This window comes from Plasmodium cynomolgi, chromosome 12, assembly GCF_000321355.1.
Source record: "Plasmodium cynomolgi strain B DNA, chromosome 12, whole genome shotgun sequence".
In the NCBI taxonomy this organism is placed as follows: Eukaryota; Apicomplexa; class Aconoidasida; order Haemosporida; family Plasmodiidae; genus Plasmodium; species Plasmodium cynomolgi.
Genome location: NC_020405.1, coordinates 437218 through 464294, shown reverse-complemented (window position 1 = coordinate 464294; position 27077 = coordinate 437218). Strand labels below are relative to the sequence as shown.

The window sequence follows — 27077 nt, the reverse complement described above, 5'->3', positions numbered from 1 at the left end:
TTTTTAGAAATTTTTTTTTTTTTTTTTTTTCATTAATGATATGATTAGAGAAAGAGAGTGGGTACTCGTAGTTAACAAATTTGGCGTACTCCTTAATGACGCTCATTTTTTTTGGCCTGACGACCGATTTCATAGTTACCGTTTGTATTTGATTTAATGTGCCAATAAACAAAAAAGTGAAAAAGGATAGGATGCTATTGAATAATCCAAAGAATAGGCTGCTAAATCCGCTGAACAAACCATACAACATAAGTTTGGCCACTGAAAGAAATGTCTTGAATTTGTCTTTTTCCTTTTTTCGAAAACCTTTAATTTTTTTTATGGCCATGAATGGTTTATAAATCGTATTGACGCAGCTAATGGAGAGGATGTTTACAAATGACTGACACCCGTAGCATATTCCCTCCGCGCAGTTGGATGGTTGATCTAGAATTTCATTTTGCAAAACATTGCTATTTGTGACGATACTGAAATTATCTGCATTTCTAGAAAATCGTTCGAAGCAGGTACTCCAACTTCCACACAGTCTACTCACTCCTTCGAGGATCCCTGATAGTAAGCTCTTTCCAAATCGGCCAAGTATGTTCAGAAGTAAAATACAAAATAAAAAGGAAAAGAACACGAATCTAAACTTTTCTTTAGATCCTTAATGAAGGTGTTGTAACCCTTTTTCCAATGCTTATAAATTATTAAAGGATTTCCAATAAAATCTACAGCCCCGAGAACGTTGAACATTTGGTTCATGCCAGGGTTTATATAGTCATTCATTATTTCGTTAAATATTAATACGTATAACGAACCGCACATATTTTTTTTAACCTCTTTTTCGAAGTGTAAATGTGCGTCACTTATATTGGGAATGTTCATTATAAGGACAACCAAAGCATTCATCACGTTGGACTCCATTATTTCACTTTTCTTATCGTAGCTTAGGCTTCTATTCTTTATGTTAATGATTAACTTAATCTCATTGATTTCTAATTTGGAGATAAATATTTTGTCGAAACTGATTAAGTTATTTTTCAGGTTAATATTTTGGATCTTTTTCAAGATACGTTTTCGATTGTTTAGCAAATTTTTGTAATACTTTTCGCACGTTTGCAAATACTTGAGCCTTTTTTCGTTAAACATGTCCGAGTTGTAGTTTCTCCTTATGTTGTTTCGTTTTTTGTTATTTAAGGTGGAAACCTGTGTTATTACTTGTTCTTCCCCGTGGGTGTACCAATCTGGGCATGGTACGCCACTTGCATGCTTCGGCATGGGGTCTTTCCCTCCACCTGGGTAGTTACCTGCGGAGTTACCTGCGGAGTTACCTGCGAGGTTACCTGCGAGGCTACCTGCGGGGATGAGCCTCTGCTTGTTTAGTCCTCCCAAGGGGTCGCTCCGCTCAGCCTGCCCATCCTGCTCATCCTGGTCACTGCCCCTCGCTGCCTGGTCTCCGCGGCGCCCCCAATTTTTGTACTCATTTATCATACTAATGTAGGCCCTCACGTCGGGCACCTCGTTGTCCGATTTGTTGCAAAACGTGTTGGAGTGGAAAATGTTGCTGCTTGCCGTTTCTCCGTGGCTGCCCTCCCCCTTCTTCTTCCTTTTCTTCTTCTTCCTCTCCTCCTCCTCCTGCTCATTCCGCATGGCATTAAATTTGAAGTTGGCTATCTGTTCATATAAGTGGTAGTCCTTTAGAATGTAGTGCTTGATAAGTTCTTCCACTGGGCCCATATTTTGCTTGTACTCCAAGCTGTCATAGTCGGTGTCCCTCAATTCGATGTTCTTCTCCAAGTTGAGCGAATTATAATTGGTCAAATCGAATTCAAGAATTTTTAACAGTTCGTCAAAAATCTTCAAAATTTCGATGATAAAATAAGAGTCCACATTTATACTCAAGGGGGAAAGTTTGATATTCACATCTGACAGTTCGAGGAAATTCTTCATGTTTCCTCTTTTCTGTTTGACTATAGTTACATCCAAAACGGAGTTATGTTGTGTGTAGAAAAAGAGAGGGATGAACATTTTGTAAGAATTAGACAAGGGGTTATTCGTGTTTGGACTGATTAGCAGATTATCTTTCTCGAAATAGGAATAATCCTCGCAAGATTTATTTTTTTTAAGTCCCATCGGCTTTAATATATTCCCAGAATTCGTTTTGCAGAATTCATTTTCCTCCTTAAGGTGATGGGAAAAGGTATCTTTTGATTTTCCCCTCTTTGATTGATAAAGAGTGGTGGTATCCTGTTTGTGTAACTTCCTTTCAAAGGTACTTCCTCCACTAGGTAGGATGACACTCTGGTCATGCTGTTCCTGTGCTGAATTGTCCACTTGGTGGCTCTTCTTCAAATCTATAATTGGCAGCAGCACATTCTTATAATCTGTGTTCTTCGTGTGATTATCTATTTGAAGCCATCCTATGTTTAAGTGAAACAGATCCTTGTCCTTAATCTGTTTGTAGACAACTAATATATATTCCATGGAGAAGTAAAGTATTTCTTCTAAGTTGTGGTTATTGATACTTAACCCTACTCCCTTAAAAATGAAGTGCGCAAATATGTTTAAATTTAATGTGTCTTTTTTTTTTTCCTCCCTGTTGATCATTTTTTTCTCATATAGGTCTCTAATAAGGTGGGTTATTCTCGGTCCTTTTTCAACATAACTCGTGGTGCTTCTTTTTCTAAACAGGTTCATTAGGTGCCATCGGTTTGTTTTTTCCCTCTTTTTCGGATGTGCGCGATTTTGGGGACTACTCAACTCGGGTCCGCCATGTGCATGCTGCCCGTTGGGGGTGTACTCCCCAGTTGGCGCGTGTTGTCCCCCGATGGAGTCCTTCCCAGCCCTGCGGCTTTTCTTCCGCTTGACCTGCTTCTTGTTCTTCCCCCTAAAAAAGTAGACGTTCTTTATCTTGTTGCTGAAGACATGCAACGACTTGAGTAACTTGTAATTGTGCTTACGGCTAAGGGGTGCATTCCTGAAATTCAAAACATTGCTTATAAGATCGTCGTAATTCTCGAACGAGAAAATGGTCTTCCCGTTGTACGTTTTTCTAGAGCAAAGAATGTAAACGAATGCATCTCCCTGTCTCAATTTTAACAAAGTGACGTTGGTCGAGTTAGCCAAATCAATTATGTTCACATTTCCATCATTTAAATTTTCCACTTGTTCTGAAAATCGTTTCAAGTGAAAAATCTTATCGTTAATAATTTTCGCATATTCGTTGTCCTTGAAATAGTTGGCAGCCAAGAGGCTCAGGTAGTTCAGTTCGTTCTTCAGGTTTATCTTCAGCGTGTTCGCATACCTCAAGTTGTTCTTGCTGTTATTGTTGCCGCTTTTGTTACCGCTTACGTTGCCGCTTTTGTTACCGCTTATATTGCCGCTTTTGTTGCTCTTCTTTTCCTTTTTATTTTGTTCGCTCTTCTTGCTGGACGACAGTATGCTGATCTTCAGCTTGGGGTCTTTATAGGGATTGTAAAATGAGAAATTAAAGGCGTAATTTTTGAATATTTCGTCGAAGGATTTTTTCTTCTTTTTCGGGATTTTCCGCAACACTTCGGAGTGCTCATATATACCTAGCTGCCTCAGCTTGATGTTGTACTTGGTGAGATTTAAGAGATAAAATGGCACCACGTCGATGTCTTGGAAGCGCACAAATTTGCATCCCTTGTAGGTGGAGATCTCCATTGAGCAGCAGGTGTACTCATAGGGTATGGTACTTGTTTTGAATAGCTCTTTGGATATATTCAAATATGTAACGTCATTTTTGCCATGCTTTTTTAAAAGAAGATTTAGTTTTTTAAGCTTCTTTTCTTCCTTTTTAAAATTTTCATTCGATACAACTGGGTGTCGGAAATAGATCATGCTCACTCTGGTCAGGTCCAGCACTTCCGACCAGTAGAGAAATTTGAACGCGTCCACTTTTTTGTATTTCTTCATGATATTATTTGGTCTCGTGTCGTTTGGACTGTCTCTCTCCGCGTCTTCCTTCTCAAGTGAGTTTTGCGCACTCGTGCTGCATGTGCTTTTCGAGGATGATGACTGCTGCTTGAACATGTGGTGGTTCGCCCGTTCGATGTCCACAAGGACGCTTAGCTTCTGCGATATGTCATTCAGGGGTGGAACAGCAGGATCGCGCTCGACGAGTGAGTCGCAATTGGAGAGCGGGTCGCGTTCGGTGGGGAAGTCACACTTGGTTTGGGAATCATGCCCCCCTGCGGAGCGCCGACTCTTCCTTTTGTCCCCCATCGCGCAATCCTCCTCCTTTATCCCCCCCAACAGCTTCTCATTCTCCTTCTCCAAATTTTCTAAGTACAACTCCTTCTGCAAATAATCATCAATGAGGTAATTGAAGCTGTTTTCAAAGATGCCGCAAATTTTCAACATGGCTTTTTTTTTAGACTGTGGGTGAAATTCCACATACGCCCCTGGCTCCAAAATGTTATACTTAAAATAGGTGTAATTTTTAATATACTCCTGGAAAACTATATTCATCTTTGTGTTATTTATTATGACTATGTAGGGTAGTATCTCCATAACAGTTGTTCGAAAGAACGGCATGGGTGCGATGGACATATATACGCTGTACTTCAACTGTGGCATATTTTTATTTTTGTTTGAGCATGTGAGTCTGGTGATTGATAAATCAGTGATCCTAAAATCTTCAGACTCCAAAGGTTTGTTAATATTGCTTCTGTAAAAGAAGCAGTTCCCTTTTGTTCTTTTGATTTGATAAAACAGATTCGATCTACTGCTACTTATCATCTGTACATCATTTGGTTCAGCCTTCTGTGGAGTGTCATTCTGAATGGGATGACCACTGTTCTGTTGTTCTCCCTCCATTTGTGGATTGTCTATCTGTTCCGATTTTATTTGTTCGTTCTGCATCAGGGGACTACTACTTACAATTTTGTGATTCCTTTTTTTGATTATATTTCTCGTCCTTTTCAATTTCTTCCTTTTAATCATAAATTTCTTTAAGGGATAATTGATCCAATTTTTTACTTCCTTGAGTGTTTCATAGGATATCACCACTCGATTCCTTCTCATGGCAAATTCACATGGCAATAATTTTCGTACGTATGGCTCGATCACTATCATGTTGTCATTATTTATTCTTTTTAATGTAATGGGATAGTTCAATCGGTTAATTACACAAGCTGAGACGAAAAATGTGCAAGACACTGAATATGTTCCGTGGTGAATTTTTTCCAAGGAGATGTCTTGGTATCTGTTTTTACCTGTTTCGTAAAACTCGTTGAATATGGCCCATATGGTTAGCTGTTTTTGTCCTTCCTCAGTTTTGGACGATTTATAATTTTCTCGTTTCTGATCAAGTCGGTCATTCTTCCACTTCACGTTGTTTAGATCTGCATATTTTATGTAGTCCTTTATTTCGCCCAGAGCCACTGTGCGCGCGTGCGCATACAGTTCCCCCTTCTGTGAGGATTCGTCCGCTAGGCTGTGGCTGGAGTGGTTCGCATGTGTTACGCGGTTGTGATGCTCGACGTGGTTAGGATGCGCGACGTTGTTGGGATGCACTACACCCTCGGAGTAGTGGCCGCCACTCGCGCTGCTCCCATCAGGAGAGCTCCCAACAGTCGCCACATAATTGGGGAACTCTTCCTCCCCATAGTCAAGCGAGAAAAACGATGCCATGTCTTCTTTCACCTCCTTCTCGAGGATGATTTTCTCTCGACCCTTCTTATGAGGGTAGTTAATTGATATACTCCTCGAATTGTATCCATCAAAGGAAATGTTTATGTTGTGAGGAACGAACGGCAGCTTTATGCTTTGCCCTGGATTAATCCTAATTTCGTGTATGTTTTTATTACCCTCTTTTTTTATAGTAACGATAAAATTGGTTTCTTCCATGTACATTTCCCCCTTGTTACTTTCCTCATTTTGGCTGTTCCCCTTTTTTTTGTTTTTATATATGAACACATTTTTATCATTGTTAACTTCTTTGAGCAAAATTTCTTTGTCCTTCATCGGTGTAATTTCTCCATTGTGTGTAATTCTTGTCAGGTTCTTTTTTTTCTCATTTAGGTTATCAAAAAAGAGAATGCTTCTCTTGGGATCTTCCTTCTTCTGCTCGCTTCTATTGTCTCTGTTCTGTGGGTATTCCTCGGTGAAATTCTCCACCTCAATAGGCGTAATGGCTACATCTTCATCCTGCACGCCATCCGTGTTACAGCGCTCTTGACTTGTACTATGCGCATCGGTTTGGGCCGTTTGGTAGGCATCACTTGGGGTGAGTCCCTCACTGGATTGGAGCTGCTCATTGGATTGAAGCTGCTCCCTGGAATGGAGGTGCTCACTGGATTGAAGCTGCTCCCTGGAATGGAGCTGCTCACTCGAGGCGAACTCCTCACCGCGGCAACACCGATCGCAGACACTCTCGTCGGGTCTTCTAACGTAGGAGCCGCCCACAGAAAGCGATTGATCACTGCCGACAGAAGTTTTCTGCGTATTGGAGCGTTCCAGGGATGGAAAACTCGTGTAAGTGCTAGCACTCTTTTTCAGACTCTTAGTGGACTTTGGTTCGAAGACCTCATAGGTCAGACACATGCTTCTTGGGAGTCCATTATTAATCATCAGGGCGTGATCAATACTTATTTGGAAGAAATTATGAGCGTCCTTCTTATGTAGGACGTAATTAGGATTGTAGACGCTGATGATGGTGGACGTGAAGTACACCTCCTTCAAATTCATGTAGTTTAAATTGTAACTGTTGGATAAATTTTGATTATTTTTATTTCCCTCTTTTGTTAAAGCATTATTTTCTTTTAGAAGGTGGTTTCTTAATCTAATTATGGATGGTTTGAATACCTTCGTCGTGTCGGCAAAGAAAGGTGAGTGATAATTTAGCATATTGTCGAGCGTTGCCTTTGTGCACATATAATCTGCATTCTGATGATCATTCAAAAAATCATATAAATCCTGTTTGTGTATTTTTTCATTTTGTATTGAGAGCCATATGAATGCATTTTCTGCTACGAGCCAATACAACGGTATGGGGATTAATTTATTACTATTGCTCGCTATTTTGATGAGATCCACTCCACCTTGCGCATTCGTTTGCTCCTTTTTAAAGTACTCATTAAGAAGTGCCTGCTCCTCAAAATTATCTTTATCATAATCGCATAAGGAATTTCCATAAGCGGAACTGTTACTTGGCGTGCTTTCCATGGAGAAAATCGAATTGGAGAGAGACGACAAGGTGATGTTGGACAGATCCGTCATGCTGAGTGATGTGGATGACTTGCTTTTAGCTATTCCCAGGGGGGGTGAAGTCAAAGAAGAAGATGCGGCAGAGGAAGCGGAGGATGATGCAGAGGACGATGCGTATGGAGGGGAAGATTTCTTTGCGAAACTGAAAAATGAATCATTTATGGACATTATATTTCTGTACGGATTGGCTTGCCCAGAAAAATCCCTAAATTTTTCACGAGAGAGAAGACCATTTTTATATTTGCTAATCCTTTTATGTCTCGTTTTTTTAATAACCCTCTTGAGGTATATTTCTTTAATTTTTTTTTTGATAAATCTCTTCTGTAATTCATGCTTTTGCTTACTTTTTTTTCCTCTTTTTTTTTTCTTCCTCTTATATTTCAGAGGTGCTAAGGAGCTAAATTTGATGTCACCCGAGATGTAATGCTCTACAGACGACAGCTTCATCAATGGAAATATATTCTTAATGCATTTCCTTCCATACAAGTAGGATTTATGTTGAATATAGTTAATAGTTTTTTCTTTGTTATTTGTGCTTTGATGGTAGGGACTTTTCTCATCGTTCATTTTGTGTGCCCAACTGTTCCGTACATCATTATTCTTAATTGTCTTTTTTTTATTTTTTTCCTCACTGAGGATGTTATTTTCCTCCACACTATGTTGGATAAACTTTTCGATTTTTTTATCAATTTTTAGCGTGTACGTTGGTGGGGGGGACGGTACTGTATTGTACTTGTGAAAATATTCTTTAAAAATACCATTTCGGTTTGAATTTCCTGGTACTGATTTGAAAACATAAAGGGGAAAATCTGTGTTATTCTTAACAGCCACGATGGATGATAGGAAGAAGTCATACTCTTGTTTTTCTTCATGACTGATTCGGCTACTTGTCCGAAAAAAAATAAACAAATGATTCCGTGGTTGTGGAATATTGGCAGGCTTCCACACCTCTTCCTTATTTGTATTAGTATGCCTTTTCGAGGGATAATTGGATGGGTATACAGTATGATAGTTACTGTCAAGAGATAAATTCTCCATTTCTAGGAGTTGCTCATTGTATAGTTCTTCCTCCACTTGTGCGTTTATATTTGGAGGTAATCTCCTCTCTGGAATGACCAACCGAATGATATCTTCATTTTCATTCGCCGTGTTGAGTATGCTTGATGGGATATCATATATATAATTAAGTAGTCTGAATCGGATTAGGAAAAATTTCACCTTTCCATTTTCGTGCGTGGGTAAATCGAGCGATTCGTTATTACTTAATATTTTCCATTGGTACTTGAGTGCATTTCTGCTATGTGTCGTGGACGTGTCTGTGTGCTCCGCGTTTAGATCAATCTGGTCGGACGAGAAATCGTTTTTTTCTTCTTCCTTCGCGAGAGTCTTTTCTTCATCAGGTGGGAAGTAGTTACTGCTCCTTCTTCGTTTTGCATTCGATGTGCGCTTCGAACGGGTGGGAGTCTTCCTGTCTCTGCTCTCCATTCCCGAGTTTGGCAAAGTGGCGTATCCGCCAATTCCACCTTTCATGAATTTCTTCTTTGATATCCTATCGATGGTGGACAAGAGGATGTTCTGTTTATTATCGTAATGTTGCATCCCTCCGAAGGAGTTCCTCCTTTCGTCCGAATGGAGGCCCTCCCTCTCCTCGTTGCACAAATCGTCCTTCTCCTGTATGGTGCATATAGCAATAGGCTGACCAAGCAAATTGTTAATCTTACAAATATTATTCATTTCGAGTCTCTTCTTTCTCTTAATGTAGTTAAACAATTTAATGTGAAGCATCTGCTCCGAGGTAGAATCAGACTTTTCCACATTAAATTCGTTTTCATACTTGGCTAGATAGTCCCCTGGATATTGGCACGAGTATTGATAATTTCTCAGGAGCTTCTCCAAAATGAACTCTCCAAAAATGTACGTGTCTAGGGATCGATTTACGCTATTCAGGACGTCAAATTTGTTATATCTGAATAGGATATGATCATTTGTAAGTAGAGGAACATCCTTGTACTGTTCATCATGCATGAGAGCATAGCACTTTGGCCAACACATGGATGTGTGAGTGTCATCCATTTCGCTGATATTTTTTTTCTCCGTATTGTTATCTTCATATTCTGTTTGGTACATCACATTATTTGTATGTACATTTTTGGAAGAGAGTTCTTCATTTTTGTCGTTTTTTCCTCCCTGAGGAGAAATTTTTTTCATGTTTCTCTTTTTGTCTATCTCGTTTATATGCCTCCCCAGCAGGAGACGCGTTCTCTGTGTTATTATAGAAAAAATGACACTGCAACATAGGGAGAGGATATTATCGAGGATGTTAAAATTGAGATTAATGTTGAGCCATGAGAAATAGTAGTACAGATGTATTGGAGAAGTTAGGTCCTTTTTCACAGCTATAATTTCTACACGCACAGGCTCGACAAACGTTTGGTAGGAGTTTTCCTTCTTGTTAAAATTTTCACAGTAAACTAAAAATTCTATTTTGCATTCCACATTTTTGCTCTTTTTATTTTCTTTGTAATTTTTTATATCAGCAAACATGTATTCGTTATTTATGAAGATGTGATTTCCGTTTTGATATTTTTTATTTTCGTTTTTTAATATCGTAGAATTGTGCTTTGCATTACTCTCCATTCGGTTCGGTCTGTCAAATCGGTCCATTCGGTCAAGTCCCTCCAATCGGTCCAGTCCGTCCAGTCGTTCCTGTCGCTCCATTTCGGTTTCCTTTTTTTTAAAAAATATCTTCTGGAATATTTTTTTTATTTCTACACTGAACTGTTCAATATTTTTTACGAAACGGTTCCCATCGCATATTTTCCTCCACCCTTTGTTTTCTTCCCTGCTGGGAGTAGTTCCCGCTTCTTCTCTGCACCGGTTCGAGTCTGACAAGTCGTTTTTGAAATGGTTTCCTTTGGCTCCATCTGAGGGAGTTTCCCCCCCATGTTCGCTCATAGCATTGTCGATGTCATCCATTACCCTGTTCATGTTTGTCCCCCTCCGATTTTCATTCTGCTCAGCCGTTTTGCTACACATGTATATTTCTCTTTTGTTTTCATTTGGGCGTTTCAAGTCAAGTGGCGTGGAAGCTGACCCGGTTTCGCCACTTCTGGCCCACGCTCTGTGCGAGGTCTCACGTGAGTACAGCTCCCCATATGATACCCCGTCCAATTGGGCATTCTTCTCTCTTCCAATTTTCCTGAAACCGTAGGGAGAGTCTTCCAAGCTGCTGCCCAAGGGGATATCCGATTCTAAACTCATGCCTTCACCCAGACGGTGAGTGGTTATTCCATCTTTTCTACTTCTCCCGGGGGAAAGGTCCCTTTGATCATCCAGCAATTGGGAATCCCCTCCTCCCCTTACTCCGTCTGCTCCTCCCCCTACTCCGTCTGCTCCTCCCCCTCCTACACTTTGCTCATAAATGTTTAGGGAATATAAATGGAAGGAAAAATACTCGATGACAAAATTTAGAGAGCACCTATTGTAGGCTGTGTTCGAATCCCATACTTGCAAAATGATTACATCGAAATTGACGTTACAGTTCATTTTGATATTTTCTACAAAATTCATCATTAGCATGTTGAGTGTGTTGGAATCTAATGGGTAATCCATCTGACTTTTAACCCTTTCGTGAGAGTCCCTCTGCATAAAGTTCACATCATCCTTTTTTTTTACGATGTGCTTCTCCGAGTTGTGTCTAAAGAGATGTTCACTGTTCGATAGGTCAAATCGATTCTTTTCATTTTGGCTACCTATGACACTTTTTGCGATTCGAAAATTTTTTACCCCTTCGAGGTTGTCCCCTTCAGCGGATTTCACTCCACGGAATGGACTCGAATGAGTCTTACCTTCAGGAGTTAAGCAAAAACTGACGAATAGTCTACTCAGTTCGTCTTTCTTGAAGGACCGGATTTCTTCTTCCAAATGGTGCCGGTTCGAAAGTGGTGACTCCGAGTCACTTAGCGAATATTCACTCGACATGGCACTTGTAGAAGTATCCATAACATTGAAATAAAAGCTATCACTGAGCATTAGTTCACTTGCCTGGTCATAAAAATTATCACTTGTGGATGTAACTCTTAGTAGAAAATCCTCCTCATTTTCCTTTGAAGAGTATAAATCTAAGAAGTAGGTCGAAAAGTCAAATATTATGTTGCATAGCTGGTTGAGTAGGGTTAACGCGTTAGAATCCACATTCAGAATGATGGGTTCGAAGGAACAGTTAACGTCTATCCCTTCCACTTCATTTTGAATCAGTAGGTTATCCCTCTGTGCAATTTTTATACTCGTTATTTTATTTATTCCTAAACACCTTTCTATCAATATTTCTGTGCTTGGTATTTTCATTTCAAAGTTTAGGTTTACTCTGCATGGTTGTAGGAGGATGTTATTGTAGGGGACGTTGTTCCAATCGATGTAGGCTCTGAGGAAGGGGCTTTTTGTGACTGGTCTACTTATAGCACTCGTAATTTGGGAGAGAAATATATTCATATTTAGTATGCATGGCAGGTATGACGACACTTGGCTAATCCATTGCATAAATCTGCTTCTCACAAAGTCGTTTGCGTCTAGTACTTTGTTCAAATTGGAATGATTTAGTGCATTCATCACTTTGATTTTGAGTGCCTCCATTTGATCATTAGGGTTATTTTTCTTTTCCGGGTTGATCGAGTCGTTGCTGATCGTTTGACTGCTTTGGGGAAACTCCTTGGTGGGGGTATCTCCTAGCCAGCTCGCCCGGGAAGAGGAATCTCTTTCATTGCCGTTATCGTCACTAACGTCGTTATCGCTCCTATCACCGCCGCTACCGGCACCATAGCCACTGTTTCTGTTACGGCCATCCCCGGAGTGTCCCCGTGCGGTTTCTTTTTCCTTTCCCCCCTCTTCTAAACTCTCCTTATAGAGCAAAAAAAAAATCACAGACTTCAGGCACCCCTTCGTGGCCAAAACGTAGGACTTATCGATGTTGGCGCCTTTGCACCACTTCATTTTTTCGCGAAATTTGAACCTGCCTGTTTTTGTCTCCCCATCTCGATGATTATCTTGTTTGTCACTGAGGTATTCCCCATCGGGGTATTCTCCATATGGGTATTCTCCATAAGGGTGTTCCCCTTCCACGGGAGATTGGCCCCCCTCCATCTCGTAACGACTATTGGGATCGCTACCCTTCCGTTTTTTTTTCCCCCGATTAGCTTCCTTCCTCCTGCGGCTGCTAATCGAATTCTTTTTCCATTCCTTCGCTTTGTCGACCACACTTGTCTTTCTCGTTTGTCTCCTTTTAATTTTTTTCCCCCCGTTAGGATATTCCTTATTGGCCCCCTCGCTCAACATGTAGGAATTTTTTCTTTTCTGCGGAACCCTCACAGGGTCTAAAGCTACCCATAATTCGAAGTAATTAATTTCGATGTCTACATGGACGTAGGGGTATGCTTTGCTTTTACAAACTTCCTTTGTGTAGGCAGTGTAGTTTAAATTTTTTGAATGGAGACAACCTTGGCAGCTGTTTAGATGGTCCAAGTTGTTAAAAGGTATGCTTCCTCTCTTCGTATTATGAGAGTGATAAACAGGGGTGTGATTCTTCTTCTTTAGTAGTAGCTGCTCATTTGGTGGAGGCCATTTGGAGCTACTTCCGTGCATTATAGTGTGGTACCTACTGGGGGGAGATTGCTTCCCTTTGTGAAGATCACTCTTTACACTATCTGCAGTTAAAATTTTTTCCACGTTTTTTTTTTTATTTATTTTGTTAAAAGTGTAATTAAAAAAATAGTTTTCGTGAAATAGGATTTCCTTCAAGGTGGTATTAATACCTTCCTGATTTTCAATGATAATTGTGTTATACTGGTTGCAACAGATCGATTTATCTTCTGTTATGAGATAATATTTGTCTCTCGGGTCATCCTCCTCATCGGTGTAGATCACTTCCCCTTGGTTGACACCACTCACAGTTTCCTGTTCCTCCCCATTTGGCCTGCTTCCCATTTCGTTGCACTGAAACATAACACTGTAGTGGTTAATCAAACTACCCACAGCAATTTTGTACGTGCCCTTTCCAGAAACGATTGTATTGCTATGCTTAATGGAGATAATATCATAGTTTATGTGTTGAACTTTTTGCAAATAATTTAAATGCATATCTTCACTGTCGTCCAGCTTTCGGTTAATGTCCTCCTCAATTGTGTTCATTTGTGGTAGTAACTCATTAATGCTTAAAATCCACGTTAGGAATTCATCAACAATTTCCCAAAATATTTTCACCTTCGTTCTGTTTAATATGAATTTGAACGTGTGGTTATTTTTGAATAGGTATCCAAAGTATAGCAACACCAGGTGTGTCTTTTCGAGGTCTGGCAACTCGATGTTGCTTATGGAGTAGTCCAAAAAGGTGTCTTCCGTTTCGATCATGTCGTTACTGTTGAGGGGATCCTCAGTTGTCCCTTTCTCTTTCGCTCGGTCCACTTTCTCCAGTTTGCGTGATTTTTCCGAGCGAGGGAAATTATCCCGATTTGGGAGCTTCTCCGCGTTCTTCTGCTTCTCCGCATTCTTCTGCTTCTCCGCGTTCTTCTGCTTCTCCTCGTTCTTCTGCTTCTCCCCACTTTTGCTCCCCCCCCAACTGCGAGACTTCACCCCGCAGATGCCCTCCGCCTTATCGGTGCCGAAGCCACTGCGGTTGACAAACTTCAAATCGCTATGATAAATGGAGCTCATGCTGAGCAGCGTAATGTTGGTTTCATCCCTCACATCGACTCCATTCATGGAGTATAAAATGTATGTGAAGTTATTTTTTTCCACCTTTGCAACAAAAAATATATCAGAAAAAATAAAGGTACACAGCGGAATGGCATACTGCATACTATTGAACATATTCTTCTGCATATTTTCGTTAAGCGCAATGAAGTTTTTGTTACAAAATAAATCATCTTTGCTTTCCTCCATGGTGACATTGCTTTTGTCTTTCCTGTGGAAGGCATTCATTTCGTGTTCTCTTAACGTGCTGGTCAAATTGTGCAGCGTTTCCCCTTCGACCGCTATGTGCTCGTCCTCATTCTGGGCACTGGATAGTTTGGCCTTGTTTTTACCCCTACCCAATATAGAAGATACTTTATTCTCCGAGTTGACGCAATTTTCTGTTAATTGAAATGTATTAAGACTTCTAAATCCGTTGGATTTGTTTCGTCTCTTTAGGGGGCTCTTCCTTTTCCAGAAACGAATAAATATTTTTTTGATAGACATGGAAAAGCTGCACGTAATGCTGAAATTGTTATGAGCTAGCCTTTTTTTAATGTTCTCTATATCGACTAGCATTTCCTTCACTTTTGTTTTTTCATTGTCATCTAGCGATTCGTCACTGTCATAGTTTTCGAGCAGGTCGACCCAGGAATCATCGTCTGATGAGACTTCTGTGCGATGGTCCTCATCGTTGCAGAGATGGTTGTCCATTCGTTCTATCTGGTTTGTTTCCCCCTTTTTTCCCTTTTTTTTTTTCTTTTTTTTTTTAATTTTTTCTAATTTGTCTTTTTTCCCCTCCTCTGGTTTTTCCTGCTCAATAGGAGAAGAGGTGCCACTGTAGCGGTAATTCTTCTTCACGTCGGTCATACTTTTTCCATTCCACAAGAAGGAAGAGTCTGATTGTTCACTTAACATTGTGAAGGATCCTCCCAATTGTTTTCCGTTTTGCTCATCCTCTTGCTCCCATTTGGTTGTCCATCTGGTTTTCCCTTTGGTTGTGCCCGCTGCGTCCCCTTGGCAGATTCCCTTTTCGGCAATGTTGCCTCCCAAATGGGGATCTCCTTGTCCCATTCGCTCTTTTGTCACAAAATAGTCACCGTGATTTTTCAACCCTCCATGATCCCCACCTTCGCCAAAAATTCCAGCCAAATCGGCTCTTAATTTTGATATAGACAACTCATGTGTGGTTCTCACGTGGCTATCACTTAAGTACCCAACGAGCGTGTCCCTCCTGTGTCGGTCATATTTACCCTCTAGGGGAAGTCCCTTATTGGGGCTTCTTAACACGTCTGCTGTTCGGCCCTTCCTATATGGTGGCAATTTAAATATGGTTGACTTCTTTTTGCGAAGTGGGGATCCACTTTTGTCACACTTTTCACTTTTTTTTCTTTTTTTCTTTTTTTCTCCCTCCATGATGGTATCCTCCTGAGGGGGCTCCGCATGGGTGTCGTCCCTCTGGTAGGATTTTCCTACTTTGAGCTTTTTTCTTCTCCTTTTAACTTTTACACTAGTGCTAGAAAAATGGATAGGACGATCGGCAGCACTGTTTGTGGCCATTTCGTTTGTCCCGTTCCTTCTGCTAGGGTGCCTTCGCTTGAGGTGAACCGATCCGGTACCAGATTTTCTAAACAAAGGCACAACCAGTTTGTCCTTGTGATCATTGGCATACGCCTTGTAGTATTTTTGGTTCAATTTACACATGGACTTAATTTTTTTTTTTAAGAAAAAAATATTTCTTTTTTTATTTTCCATATGTTGCGTGTTGTAGTGTCCATAAATATAGGAAAAAATGAGAAAAAAAAACTCCATATCGTAATCGCAAATATTGATATACAGATTTTCTTCGTTAAGCTTTATGATAAACATGGGGAATGTAGGGTTGAATTTTATGTGACACAGGTGAATGGTGCAGGACGCCTTTTCGCTCATGGAGAAAACATAATTCGAAGATTTATCGTCACTTTTGTCGTAGTTTACATTTTCTTCCTTAAAGTACGAGTAGCCATTTGGTAAGTCCTTATCATTGTATGAGTCGTCGTTCCACGATTTTTTGTACATGTCGAGGAAGGTGTGATTCTCCAAAATTTCTTCCTCCTCATGGTATTCATTTGCACATGTTTTAAAAAAAAAGGAGCCGTACATTTTGTCCATGCAATAGGTCCCTTTGAGCTTGCTAATATCGTATGACGCTCCTTTTATGTTGCTCTTTTCCCCATCCAGACGAGCCTGAGCCAGGGAAGCATTCTTCCCATTTTTGGCAGCTGGGCAACTAGTGGATCTTAAAAATTTGTTACTATTCCTTTGTTTGTAATTTTCCAAAGAAGAATATTCACTGTCGAGATGGTTTTCATTTCTTTTTAAGTTAAAAATTTCTGATTTTTTTTTTTCATCAATAGAGTTGTACAGGTTATTATCATTATCGTCATTGTGCTGTCTGCGATCAGGTGGGTGACTCTTCTCATTGTTGCTGCTATGGGAAGTGTGACATTGGCTACTTGCCTCACTTTTACTTCCTCCTACTTCTCCACCCCATGCGAATGCACTTCCCCTGTGGGGATTTCCATCTCCATGATTTCCCCGGTTCAGGTTGAATGAAAATTTGTCCCGAGTGCCCTTCTTTCTATCAAAGTAAACTTTACTTTTCGAATGAAATAAGTTGCGGTAGGGTCTTATAAAATTCTCATCTAAATAAGTTTTATAATTCCTAGCTGCGTGATCCCAGTTTAAAATCCGCCTTACCTTTATTCCATCAAATTGTACGAAGAAGGAGTCATACACATTTTTGTTAGTAGCCGATTCGTCGTATGAAGCCATTCGTTGAGTTAGCTGACTAACGACCTTCAGCGGATTCAAATTTAAGCTATAACCCTGCACCTCCGACCCTTTTCCAGATTTCGTAATGACAAAGGAGAGTACCTTTTCAAGTTCCACATCTAGGAAGAAGTTCGTATGAGTGGTGTAGTTATCTAAAATATCGTTACAGTATCTAGCGCCTAGTTGTAAAAAATATTCCTTCTTCTTAAATGAGACTGTTTCTTGTTTCTTCTTTGACAAAACATCTCTCACGTCGGAAAAATGAAAATAATCATCAATGAAGGAGTTAACGATCTCTCCGTTGATATTAAATATAGAATCAGCACAGTTATGCAAAAAGAGTCGATGGTCTGGCTTCTCCAGGATGGTGTAGGACTGATTATCATATCTGAGATAAATAGACGGGTCCGACAAAATGATATTATTTAACTCATTGCAGTAAATGTTACTTTCCCTTTTTGGAAAAAAGAAAAAATTGTCTTCCACCAAAAATTGCAGCTTCTGTCTTAAGCTCCCAAAGTTCAAAGTCTCACTTGGATTTCTCGATTTCGTATAATCATCCTTACGTTTATTATCCCTCTTTAGTATGTTATACTTTTTTAAAAACTCGAAATTATCCACATTGAACAAAAATTTTTTGTGATAACTTTCGTAGTTGTTTCTCTTACCTGCATTGGTCAGTATGTACAATACGTTTATATCCGGCTTGATGTACTTATTGTCTAAATTTTTAACTACCAGAAGTAATGTTAGGGGGTAAAGCTCTAAATCTATGGAGTTCTTCAATTCGTGTGTATTTGATATTTGGTTATGGTAATGAATGCACTGCATGAGGAGGGCGTACGTTTTGACGAAGTTCACCGTCCTCGTGTTTACTCGGTTGCACGTTTCGACCGTGACCAAGCAGGTACTGTTAATGATGCAGATGTCTACACAAATGTCTATGGTGAATATTTTTTCCCGGAAGGAGTTTTTAATTTTATTATACACCTTTTGATTTTTCATTAAAAGTTTCAGCACGTGTATACTTTCGTTGGCCACTTGCTTCAGTTGGTTATCATTTCCATCTGCGCTGCTGGCTGCTTGGCCTTCCTCCGGGGAAGCCTTATCTATTACAGCGCCATTCTGCGTTTCATCGATGCTAGCGCGGATGTGTGCTTCCCCCACGTTGTCGCCCCTGTTAGGAATATTCTTTGGATCCTCCCCCGTGGCGCCTCCCCGCAACTCCATCTCCTTCCTGAACTCCTGCAGCTTGCAGAAGGCCTTACTCCGCAGTAAGTTAATTATATTTATGGAATGATTATTTTCGAACTGCTCACAGAATTTCTCTGCATCTAGCTTCTCCTCCTTGGATGTGTGGGTGTCTAGGAGCTTTAGAACCCATTTGTTTATGTAGGCAATTTCGTCTTCATTGTCCGCCTTGACTTTCTCAAACTGGGAGAGGATTCCTGCCTTCCAAACAGAGTATGTAACAAAATTTAAATTTATCCATTTGACAAAATTTAATATTTGTTTGTCAGAAAAAATTATTTTTATATTCTTCAAGGTGATGAAGACACTTAATTTAGGTAGACATTCTTCAAACTCTTTTTCGCTTCTTCTTTGTATGCCCCAGCTTGAGAAGCATCGAGCAAAGGGAAGCCGTCCATGGTCAGTCGGAATCAAACTGAGATAAATTTCACCATACCCTTCAAAGCAATTCGGATTTATTACATATTCATGCTTTATATTTTTTATAAGTTGTAAAAAGAGATAAAATGTGTTCAATTTTTCTTTGCTTATTTTGTAGGTTTTTTCGTACATTAGATAGACTGAGTGTATTTTTTTTCTTTTTCTGGTGCGTATTTTTTCTTTTATTTCATTTTTTTTTACATACTTTGTGAATTTTTCTTCTTTATCGAATTGTGATTCCGACTCGGTTGCGACGTACGGTTGGCTGTTACGGTGTGCGTCTCCCAGTCTCTTCATACCACCGCGTCTGCCCCTGTTGAGTCTCTTTTCCGGGTCACTCGCAAAGTTGAGACAAACTGTATTATCGCGATTTACAAACAAAGGGGAGCTTCCTCCCCCGTCTGAATTTTGCTTACAATCGTTTACCACATCGTGATACTTGTTCTCTCCACAATCGGTTCTCCTATTTTGTACACGTACGTACCTCTTCTGCTTCTTCACTTCTCCGAAAGGGATGTTACCACGCTGTGCGGAGTCCTTACCAAGATGGCCATTTCTACTGATGGACTCTTGTTCGGAGACATTCTCCTTGGTGGTGAAGTATCCATCGCTGAGGATGAGCTCCTTGGTGGGGCTCACCACTTCATCACTGTCTTTGTTGCTAGTCCGATTTATCAAAGTTTTATTAATAACGTTGGTAAACGAGTTTATAGAGAAAAAGGACACCGCTTTGTTGAGATAATTTGGACCTTCCTCCTTGGCATCATTCGATGATTGCTTAACTGGGGAGTGGATATTCATTTGGTGATTCTTCCTCTCTTCTCCATGTAGTGAAAAGTCATCACATTTCCTGTTCACGTTTGCGTTCCTTTTCCTTTTACGCTTGATCATTTCATTTTTCTTTCCCTTAAGGACGGGATTTTCTAGAGACTCTGCAAATTTGGTAATGCAGGCAACCCAGCTGACGTCATTGTCGATGCCTAGGTTGTGCATAACTGGAAGTATTTTTTCCTCCTTTTTGGAGAAAAGGTTAAAGTTGTAAAAGTTGCTAATAGATAGGGAGCACTTCCCATCCTTCTTCCCCAAGCAGTTGCTAGCGTGATTAGCATTCGTGTCTGTCAGGCTTCCCTCAATAATGGGATGATCACGAGTCGATTTTGTGTGATCATTCCGATCGTTTTGTAATATTTGTTCATTAATTTGGTGAATTTTTTGATTAAATTTGCTCATACTTTTTACATCCACCTCATTTCTCCTCGTTTCTGAGAAGCTATTCTTAACATTTTTAATAATATTTTGGAAATCCTTCAAATTTTCCTCATTCGATTTAATATTTTTTACTTTGTTCAGGTGTGCCCCTTTATTTCGCCGTTTGTGTGCAGCATTATTTGAATGTTTTCCCCCCTTTCTGTCGCCCTTTTTTTTCCTTTTTTTTCTTTTTCCCCGTGTCATAGTATGTTTTTTCCCCTGATGGGAACCAACATCGAAGGAGCTAAAATCGTTCATGTATAGATTATCCCACTCTGCATGATACTTTTTGTTCATAATTTTTTTCATATCCAAATAATCCATATAGAATCCCAACTTTTTAATCGTTATCATATTTATCATGGTGTTATTAACTAGTTCATTTTTTTTGGTGTAATAACCATCCCTCTTAAAGGGCAGTCCATCTTTTGGTAAACTTAGGAACAATTCTTCGACGCTGATTCCAAAGGAAAAACAGGTAGAAGGGTTGCTCGTGAAGTCTTCTATCCGTATGTGTACATTCTTGACTGAAATGTTTATATTATTTATTGCGGAGAGTAGCATTTGCCAGATAACCCCCCCTTCTATGGAACATACAATTGCTCTGTACTCTGATGATAGTAATGAGTTTTTTTTATTTTCTATATATTTCTCCTTGTACAATTTGTCGTCGAAATATTTTGGTGGGATGGTTGACAACACTAGGATCACATCTTCTATGTACACATTGATGGGGTTCTTCATGAAATAAAAAATGGGTAAATTAATTTTGAAGTACCCAATGCACCCAAAGTTTAGTCTACATGGAATATCAATCAGATCAACAATAGACTGCTTCAGGTGGATATTTGTTAGCTCCAGTTTTCCGCTCAGGAGGTCGCTTATCCCGAATTGCTCGTCATTTATTCCGTAAATAAAGTTACCCAGCACTTTGTTCAGGATGTCTGAAAGGAATTTCTGAAACATTTTTTCGGCGGTTTGTGAGTGGGCGGTGGGGGGCAGTTTGGAGCAGTTTGGGGAAGTTGACCTTCAGGGTGGATTCCAGTAGGTGGCTCTAAGGTGCAGCTAGAAGGTGCAGTTAGAGGGTGCCCTTAGAAGATGTGGCTGGAGGTCGCGTTTCTGAGCTGCGATTCTAATTCGCCGTTCTAAGCCGCCGTTCTAGGCCGCCGTTCTAAGCCGCCGTTCTAAGCCGCTGTTCAAAACCGCCGTTCTAATCCGCCGTTCTAAGTCGCCGCTCAAAACCGCCGTTCTAAGCCGCCGTTCTAAGCTGCCGTTCTAAGCCGCCGTTCTAAGCTGCCGTTCTAAGCCGCCGTTCTAAGCCGCCGTTCAAATTGGGGTATCGACTGGAATTGCTTCGCCCCCTTTCCAGGCCCGCTAGTTGGTCACCCCTTGCGCGCGCGTCGCACACAAATCAGGCAGTTCGCCTTACGTAACAAGATTCCCGCGTGACGGGTGCTCACGCGTAGATAAACGAGTATGCGTGTGTACATGCGTACATATGCGTGCGTACGTATGTATACGCATACACACACGTGTGCCGGGGGGGGGTGTCCGCTCGTGCATTGGGTCCCCCTTCGCCGGTTTAATCACAAAAGAAGCGAACTCTGTGTTCGGTTACAAAAGCTTAAAGCATCAGTTCGTCCAGTTTGCGCAATTTGCGCAGTTTGAGAAGTTTGCACAGATGATACCGCACGGGTAGCTTACAAATTTCACCCCTTTGAAGCGCTGAGAGGTTCTCTATTCTGTTCTAAATTGCAACCATCGTGCCACTCTGCGCTTTCCTTTTAGTGGTGCCCTTCGGAGTGGCGATCTGTTCGTGCGTCCGCGCGTTTATCTTTTTATCTATTCATTTGTTTATTTATTTGTTTGTTCACTACTTGTTCGCTACTTGTTCGCCTTTTTTGCCGCTCACCTTATCGCTCAACTTTTCGCTTACCTTTTCGTTTACCTGTTCGCCTGTTCACTTAAACACGTGCGTGCACTGATCCCCCTCTAGGAAAAAAAGTTGTAAGAACAAAAATTGGAAAGCGCGGGGGGGAGAAAAAAATGGCAACCAATTCGGACTCACGCACCGACAGGGGATGATGATACCCGTCCAGCAAGCCACGGCGGGCGCATACGCAAATAAGTGCAGCATACAAATGTACGCGTAGGGAAAAAATTGCTAGTAAAGTGCATGCGCACGTATGTAAGTAAACAGTTCTTCCGCGCTGTTTATAAATGAGTGGAATGGGCAAACATTACGCGTATATAGTACACGTATAGCACGCACGTAATGTAATATTTGACACCTGTGCGAGAAACGTACATTCTAGTTTCTCACACCTCTACCATCGTGCACACACATTTTTGAGGAAAATTCCCCCCGCGTTTCAAGTATGCAAACCGTTGGTAAGCGCATATTTGTTACGCAAGTGTGTCTGCCTTTCCCTCTGTAAATAGCACAACGCGGAAAGGTGTGGCACATTTCAAGAAAAGCGCGATTTTGACAAAACTTCGTTTTCTTCGCTGCGCATAATTTTAAATGGTTCGATTTAGCAAGAAAAAAAGAAAAATGCCCCTCGCTATGGTACTAACGTATACTACAGAGGATGTTAACATTTAATGTGCGATGTTCGCAAAAAAAAAAAAAAAATTGGACAAGAAAATAAAAGCTTCATAGTGATAAAAAGGTTATCCCTATGGACATATGCCACTTCGTGTTCCATTTTTTATGAATAAATTATATTTATGTTATTTTTTAAATGTTCATTTTTTTCTCATTTTTTTTAATAACCCCTTGGCATGAAGCGCCATTGGGCATGCTTCACTTTTTGCCCCTATGATATGCTCGCCTATCCTCCCGAAATATAGTAAACAGTGAAAAAAAAAAAACGCACAAAAAAGGGTAACCCCTTTTAACAAAGAAGACCTTACAGAGAGGTTCTTTTGAACAAATAAAAACGAGTTTACTTACGAGTGAGGGGCATCACTTAGTAGACCATCCTCAGCACAAATATGTGAATAATTATATACTTGGACCTGTTTAAATACACGAAGGGGTGCACATACGGAGCATGCTGTGAGGCACACATGTAACCCTAAACCATTGACAGAGGTCTGCCAATTGGTTTACAATGCAAATGGCAAATGGAGGGACATAAAAATAGTGTTGCCTAACAGTTTGGCGCTATTGGATACGTGGAAGGAGCTAGAAAAAACGAAAGGGCTGGAAAATAAAAAGAAAATAGACCGCCATTTCTTCGCAACGTTGACTTAGCAAAGCATACTGCGCATATATAACCCATTCGTTTAGTGCCATGTGAAATGGTGGTACAGCACACGGGTTGTATCATATTTGTACTGCCATAGGGATGCTTCTTTTTTTCCCCCATCGGCTTTGGGGCCACATTTTAACGAATTCACTGTACCACTACCGTGCAAGGCAGGCCCCCTCTCGAGAATGTGTTCATTTTCTGTGCATTTCCTTTTGCCAAACAATTTGCTGTTGGTATTTTTATTATTAAAAAGGTGCATGAGGTAGTTACATACGTAAATTGTATGCGCCATATGTATGGCAGAACCTTTTCAAAACCGAACGGCTTTCCTTTTCGATACAGCACGTGCGTCGCCTAACCTACAAGCTTTTAACCAGCTTGCCCACTTTTTTTTTTTCGCCTTCACTTTTCGCCTTCATTTTTCGCGTAATTTTTCAGTCGTCTTTTTTTTTTTTTTTTTTCTTTCGAGTTTTTCATATTATTCTTCCATTTTTACTTTTAATTTTTTTCACTTTTCCTGTATTATTTTCCCCTTTGACTTTTCCGTTCATTTTTTCCATCCCCCTTTTTCATCATTTGCAAACTGTTCCAGCGCAGTTATACTTATATGCAGTGCTTCGATTCCGCGACGCATGATATGAGAAAGAAAAGCAGATACAAGGGGAGAAAAGCCACTAACCCGTTCCCATGTCCCGTATATAGCAAGGTAGCTACTCCTTCATGTGGCTAATCGTTGTTGGTCGAAGTTGTACGCAGGTAAAAAAAGAGGATGCTTCCGCGTTATGGTAACTCCTGTGCGCTGGGTATATGGTATGTTATGTGTGCATCCTGGCAGTAGCCACTTCGCATTCGCTTCACATTCGGTTCGCCTTCACTTCGGGGCCCAGATAAGAAGGGGCACATCAGCGCGTACAACACGTACATATTGTGCATGTATACGTGTATATACGCATGTATGCAAAGCTCCCTGCGCACGAGGAGAAAGATTGCGAAGTAAGACCTCTCTCCCCCACCCCATAATCTTCCCGCCTGGCTGCTGCACCATTTGGAAAAAATGAAAATCAGCGATGTTCTCAATGAATCCATATTAAACGAAAATGGGAAGTTGAAAAAAAGCGGAATAGGGATGGGCCTAGGGGTAGGAATCGGCAAAGGGAAGGTAGAAATGACCAGCAGCGAAAATGTAATGGAAGAATTTGAAATCAAAAGTAAGATGAGGAAAGTGTGTTTGGGAATCCCCACGAAGGAATTGGATGTGAAAAATATCCTCAGATTATTGAAAGAACCCATTTGTCTCTTTGGAGAAGATAGCTATGATAAAAGAAAAAGACTCAAAAGTGTGCTAATAACAAAATATGATAAATTTGTAAAAAAAAAAAATATCGACAATGAGGAGGAAGTGGAAGAATTTAAAAATATCCTGAAAAGATACTACATCGATTTTAGCAAATTGTATGATGTGAATTCACCAGAATATTTAAAAATAAATGAATTGGAAGAACAGTTAGGGACGAAGCGGTTAAAACAACAAAGCATTGCAGCTAAAGGGATCACTGTAAGGAGTACCATCACGGAAAAATTCTACACAGAAAGTTCGGAAGCACTTAAGACAGCTCGTCTAGATTTAACCTTAAAAACATTGCCAAGGATATTATTGCACAAAGAAATGATAAAAAAATTTCAAGATAAATTTTCAAAGGATGAATTTGAAAGATATATATCCTTGTATAGTGAACATATGAAGAGTGAATTTGATTTGTTCATTTCTCAACTGGGGGATGATAGACCTCTAACCATGGGGAAGTTTTCCCCTGACAATAGCGTCTTTGCAGTTAGCAGTTATAATACGTACATTAATATTTTTAATTATCAGAATGATAATTATAACATCGTGAAGACACTTAAAAATGGACATGAGGATAAAATAAATTGCATTGATTGGAATTATCCCAATAATTATTCCTACTATAGTACTCTCAGTTATAAGGATGTGGAGAAGATAGACCTTCTTTTGGCATCCTGCTCATCTGATAGGTCCTTCTGCCTTTGGAGGCCCTTCACCGAAGAGGACTTGCTGGATGACTTGGATGACCAAGGCCTTTCGTATAGGGACTCTCGCGAAAAGGCGGCAGGGGGGAGGAAGAACCAAAGCGGAGAACACTCGACTGACCAGTTGAGCGATAATGAAGAGGAGGACTCAAAAGGTGTTGGCACGAAGGCAAAGGATGACCAGCATAATGGGGAAAGAAAAAAAAGAAACCCCAATAACGACAGTAAAAGCGGCAAAAGTGGTAAAGACGGTAACAAACACCTGCTGTGTAAGGTGAAGGCACACGACGATCGGATCAACAAAATATCCTTTCACCCATTGAACAGACACGTACTGACATGCTCGGAAGATGAAACGATAAAGTTCTTCGACATCGAAACGCAGGAAGAGCTGTTTTACCAAGAGGGTCACAACACGAATGTGTATTCGGCCACGTTTAACCCCTATGGAAATTTATACCTGTCTGGAGATTCAAAGGGGGGGCTAATGCTATGGGACATAAGAACGGGAAAAAATATTGACAAAAAAAAAATGGTTCATAATAACCTCATCATGAACATCAATTTTAATCCCTTCTTTCCAAATATGTTCTGTACCTGCTCAGCTGATAATACGATAAAGATATTTGACTTGAGAAACTTTACCGTTTCGTGTAACATCCTTGCACACAACAAAATAGTAACGGACGCAGTTTTCGAGCCAACCTATGGCAGGTACATAACGTCCAGTTCCTTCGACACCTTCATCAAAATATGGGACTCCGTGAATTTCTACTGCACCAAGATTTTATACAATAATGATAATAAGGTGAGAAATGTTGATATCTCTCCGGATGGGAGTTTCATATCCTCCACGTCTTTTGACAGGACGTGGAAGTTGTACAAGAATACCGAATTTGCGGAGGAAAACATTCTTGCTCATTTTTCTTGATATACCGGTGGGGGGCCTCACGCGTGGCGAGGTTCGCATTGGGAGGTACCTTTCAATGCGGGGTACAGCATGTCCTCCGCATCCCTTATGGAACAACCCACATTGGAGCGAGAAACGCGCATACGGTGTACAAATAATACGTAGCGCATTATGGTAGAGAGGTTGGCGCCCCCTCCCACTCCCTGTGTTCAGAGCCCATTTGAAATAAGCACAACTTTTTTGTCCTCTGCGTTTGCACGTGTGGGTGGGGATGGAAGCATACGTGCGTGGCGAGGTGCACCCCAAAAAAAGGGGGGTTCGTGTGTTACATTTGGCTTCCTCATTTAATTATCAGCTCAATTATCTGCTTAATTATCTGCTTAATTATCTGCTTAATTATCTGCTTAATTATCTGCTTAATTATCTGCTTAATTATCTGCTTAATTATCTATTTATTTAAATTTTTTTTTTTTTTTTTTTTTGTTTCAAGAATGTGGCAAAATTCTTGGAAAAGCAACTTCTACTTTAGAGGGCATCCCTGGTGCGAACACATTCGCCACCTACCTGCGCATGTTGTTTTGGTGTCCACAGTTACGCAGTGTATACGTGAAAGTGCGCAAGTGTGCTCACCGTAAAGTTTATCCGCATGAGCGCAGCGCAGCCTTCTTTCTCTCCTTCTTTTTTTTTTTTTTTTTTTTTTGTTACAACTCGTCAAAGGGGTTCTACGTGTTTTAAAAAAATTTCCACATTGTGGCCACTTAGATAGGGGACAATCACCCCTTCACTTATGCCTTTTAGCGGAATTGACGAAGCGAAAAGGGCGCGGCAAGCAAGGTTCGTCCAAATTGGGACTATTCCAAAGGGGGTGCTCCAATAGGGCTTTTTATCTTAACATTTGCTGAAGCGTTACGAACGCAAGTTTGGCGCTGCTCATGCTGGAAGAGGAAGGAATCCTTTTTGGAAACCATCCGGATGGGCATATGCCAAGCGAAGGGGGTTAGTAGTTGCCTGTTCATTAGAGCGCAAAAGAATGCGCTCCTTTACGACACCTTTTGATGTCGTCATCCTGTTGAAGGTATTTTCCGAGGCGCGGTTATACCGGGGGGGAAGATCGGAACCAAAATTTGTTCCACTCTTCTGTAACGTAATGGGACAGTGGCTCGTCGCGAACGAAGTTGGTTTCCCTG

The 27077-nt window shown here is 40.6% G+C and overlaps 2 protein-coding genes across 2 annotated transcripts; one reads left to right on the top strand and one right to left on the bottom strand.

Annotated features, from left to right (window-relative positions):
* Window positions 1-585: 585 nt before the first annotated feature.
* PCYB_121990 (chloroquine resistance marker protein) lies at window positions 586-20640 on the bottom strand (the record flags this gene model as incomplete). Its single annotated transcript, XM_004223530.1, has 1 exon — window positions 586-20640. The coding sequence occupies one exon, from the start codon at window positions 20638-20640 to the stop codon at window positions 586-588; it is 20055 nt and encodes a 6684-aa protein (XP_004223578.1).
* A 3345-nt stretch (window positions 20641-23985) lies between these two features.
* PCYB_121980 (WD domain G-beta repeat domain containing protein) lies at window positions 23986-25911 on the top strand (the record flags this gene model as incomplete). The annotated part of the gene is made up of 3 exons (XM_004223529.1): window positions 23986-24661; window positions 24903-24921; window positions 25308-25911. 3 exons carry the CDS (start codon window positions 23986-23988, stop codon window positions 25909-25911), a joined length of 1299 nt encoding a protein of 432 aa, XP_004223577.1.
* Window positions 25912-27077: the final 1166 nt, after the last annotated feature.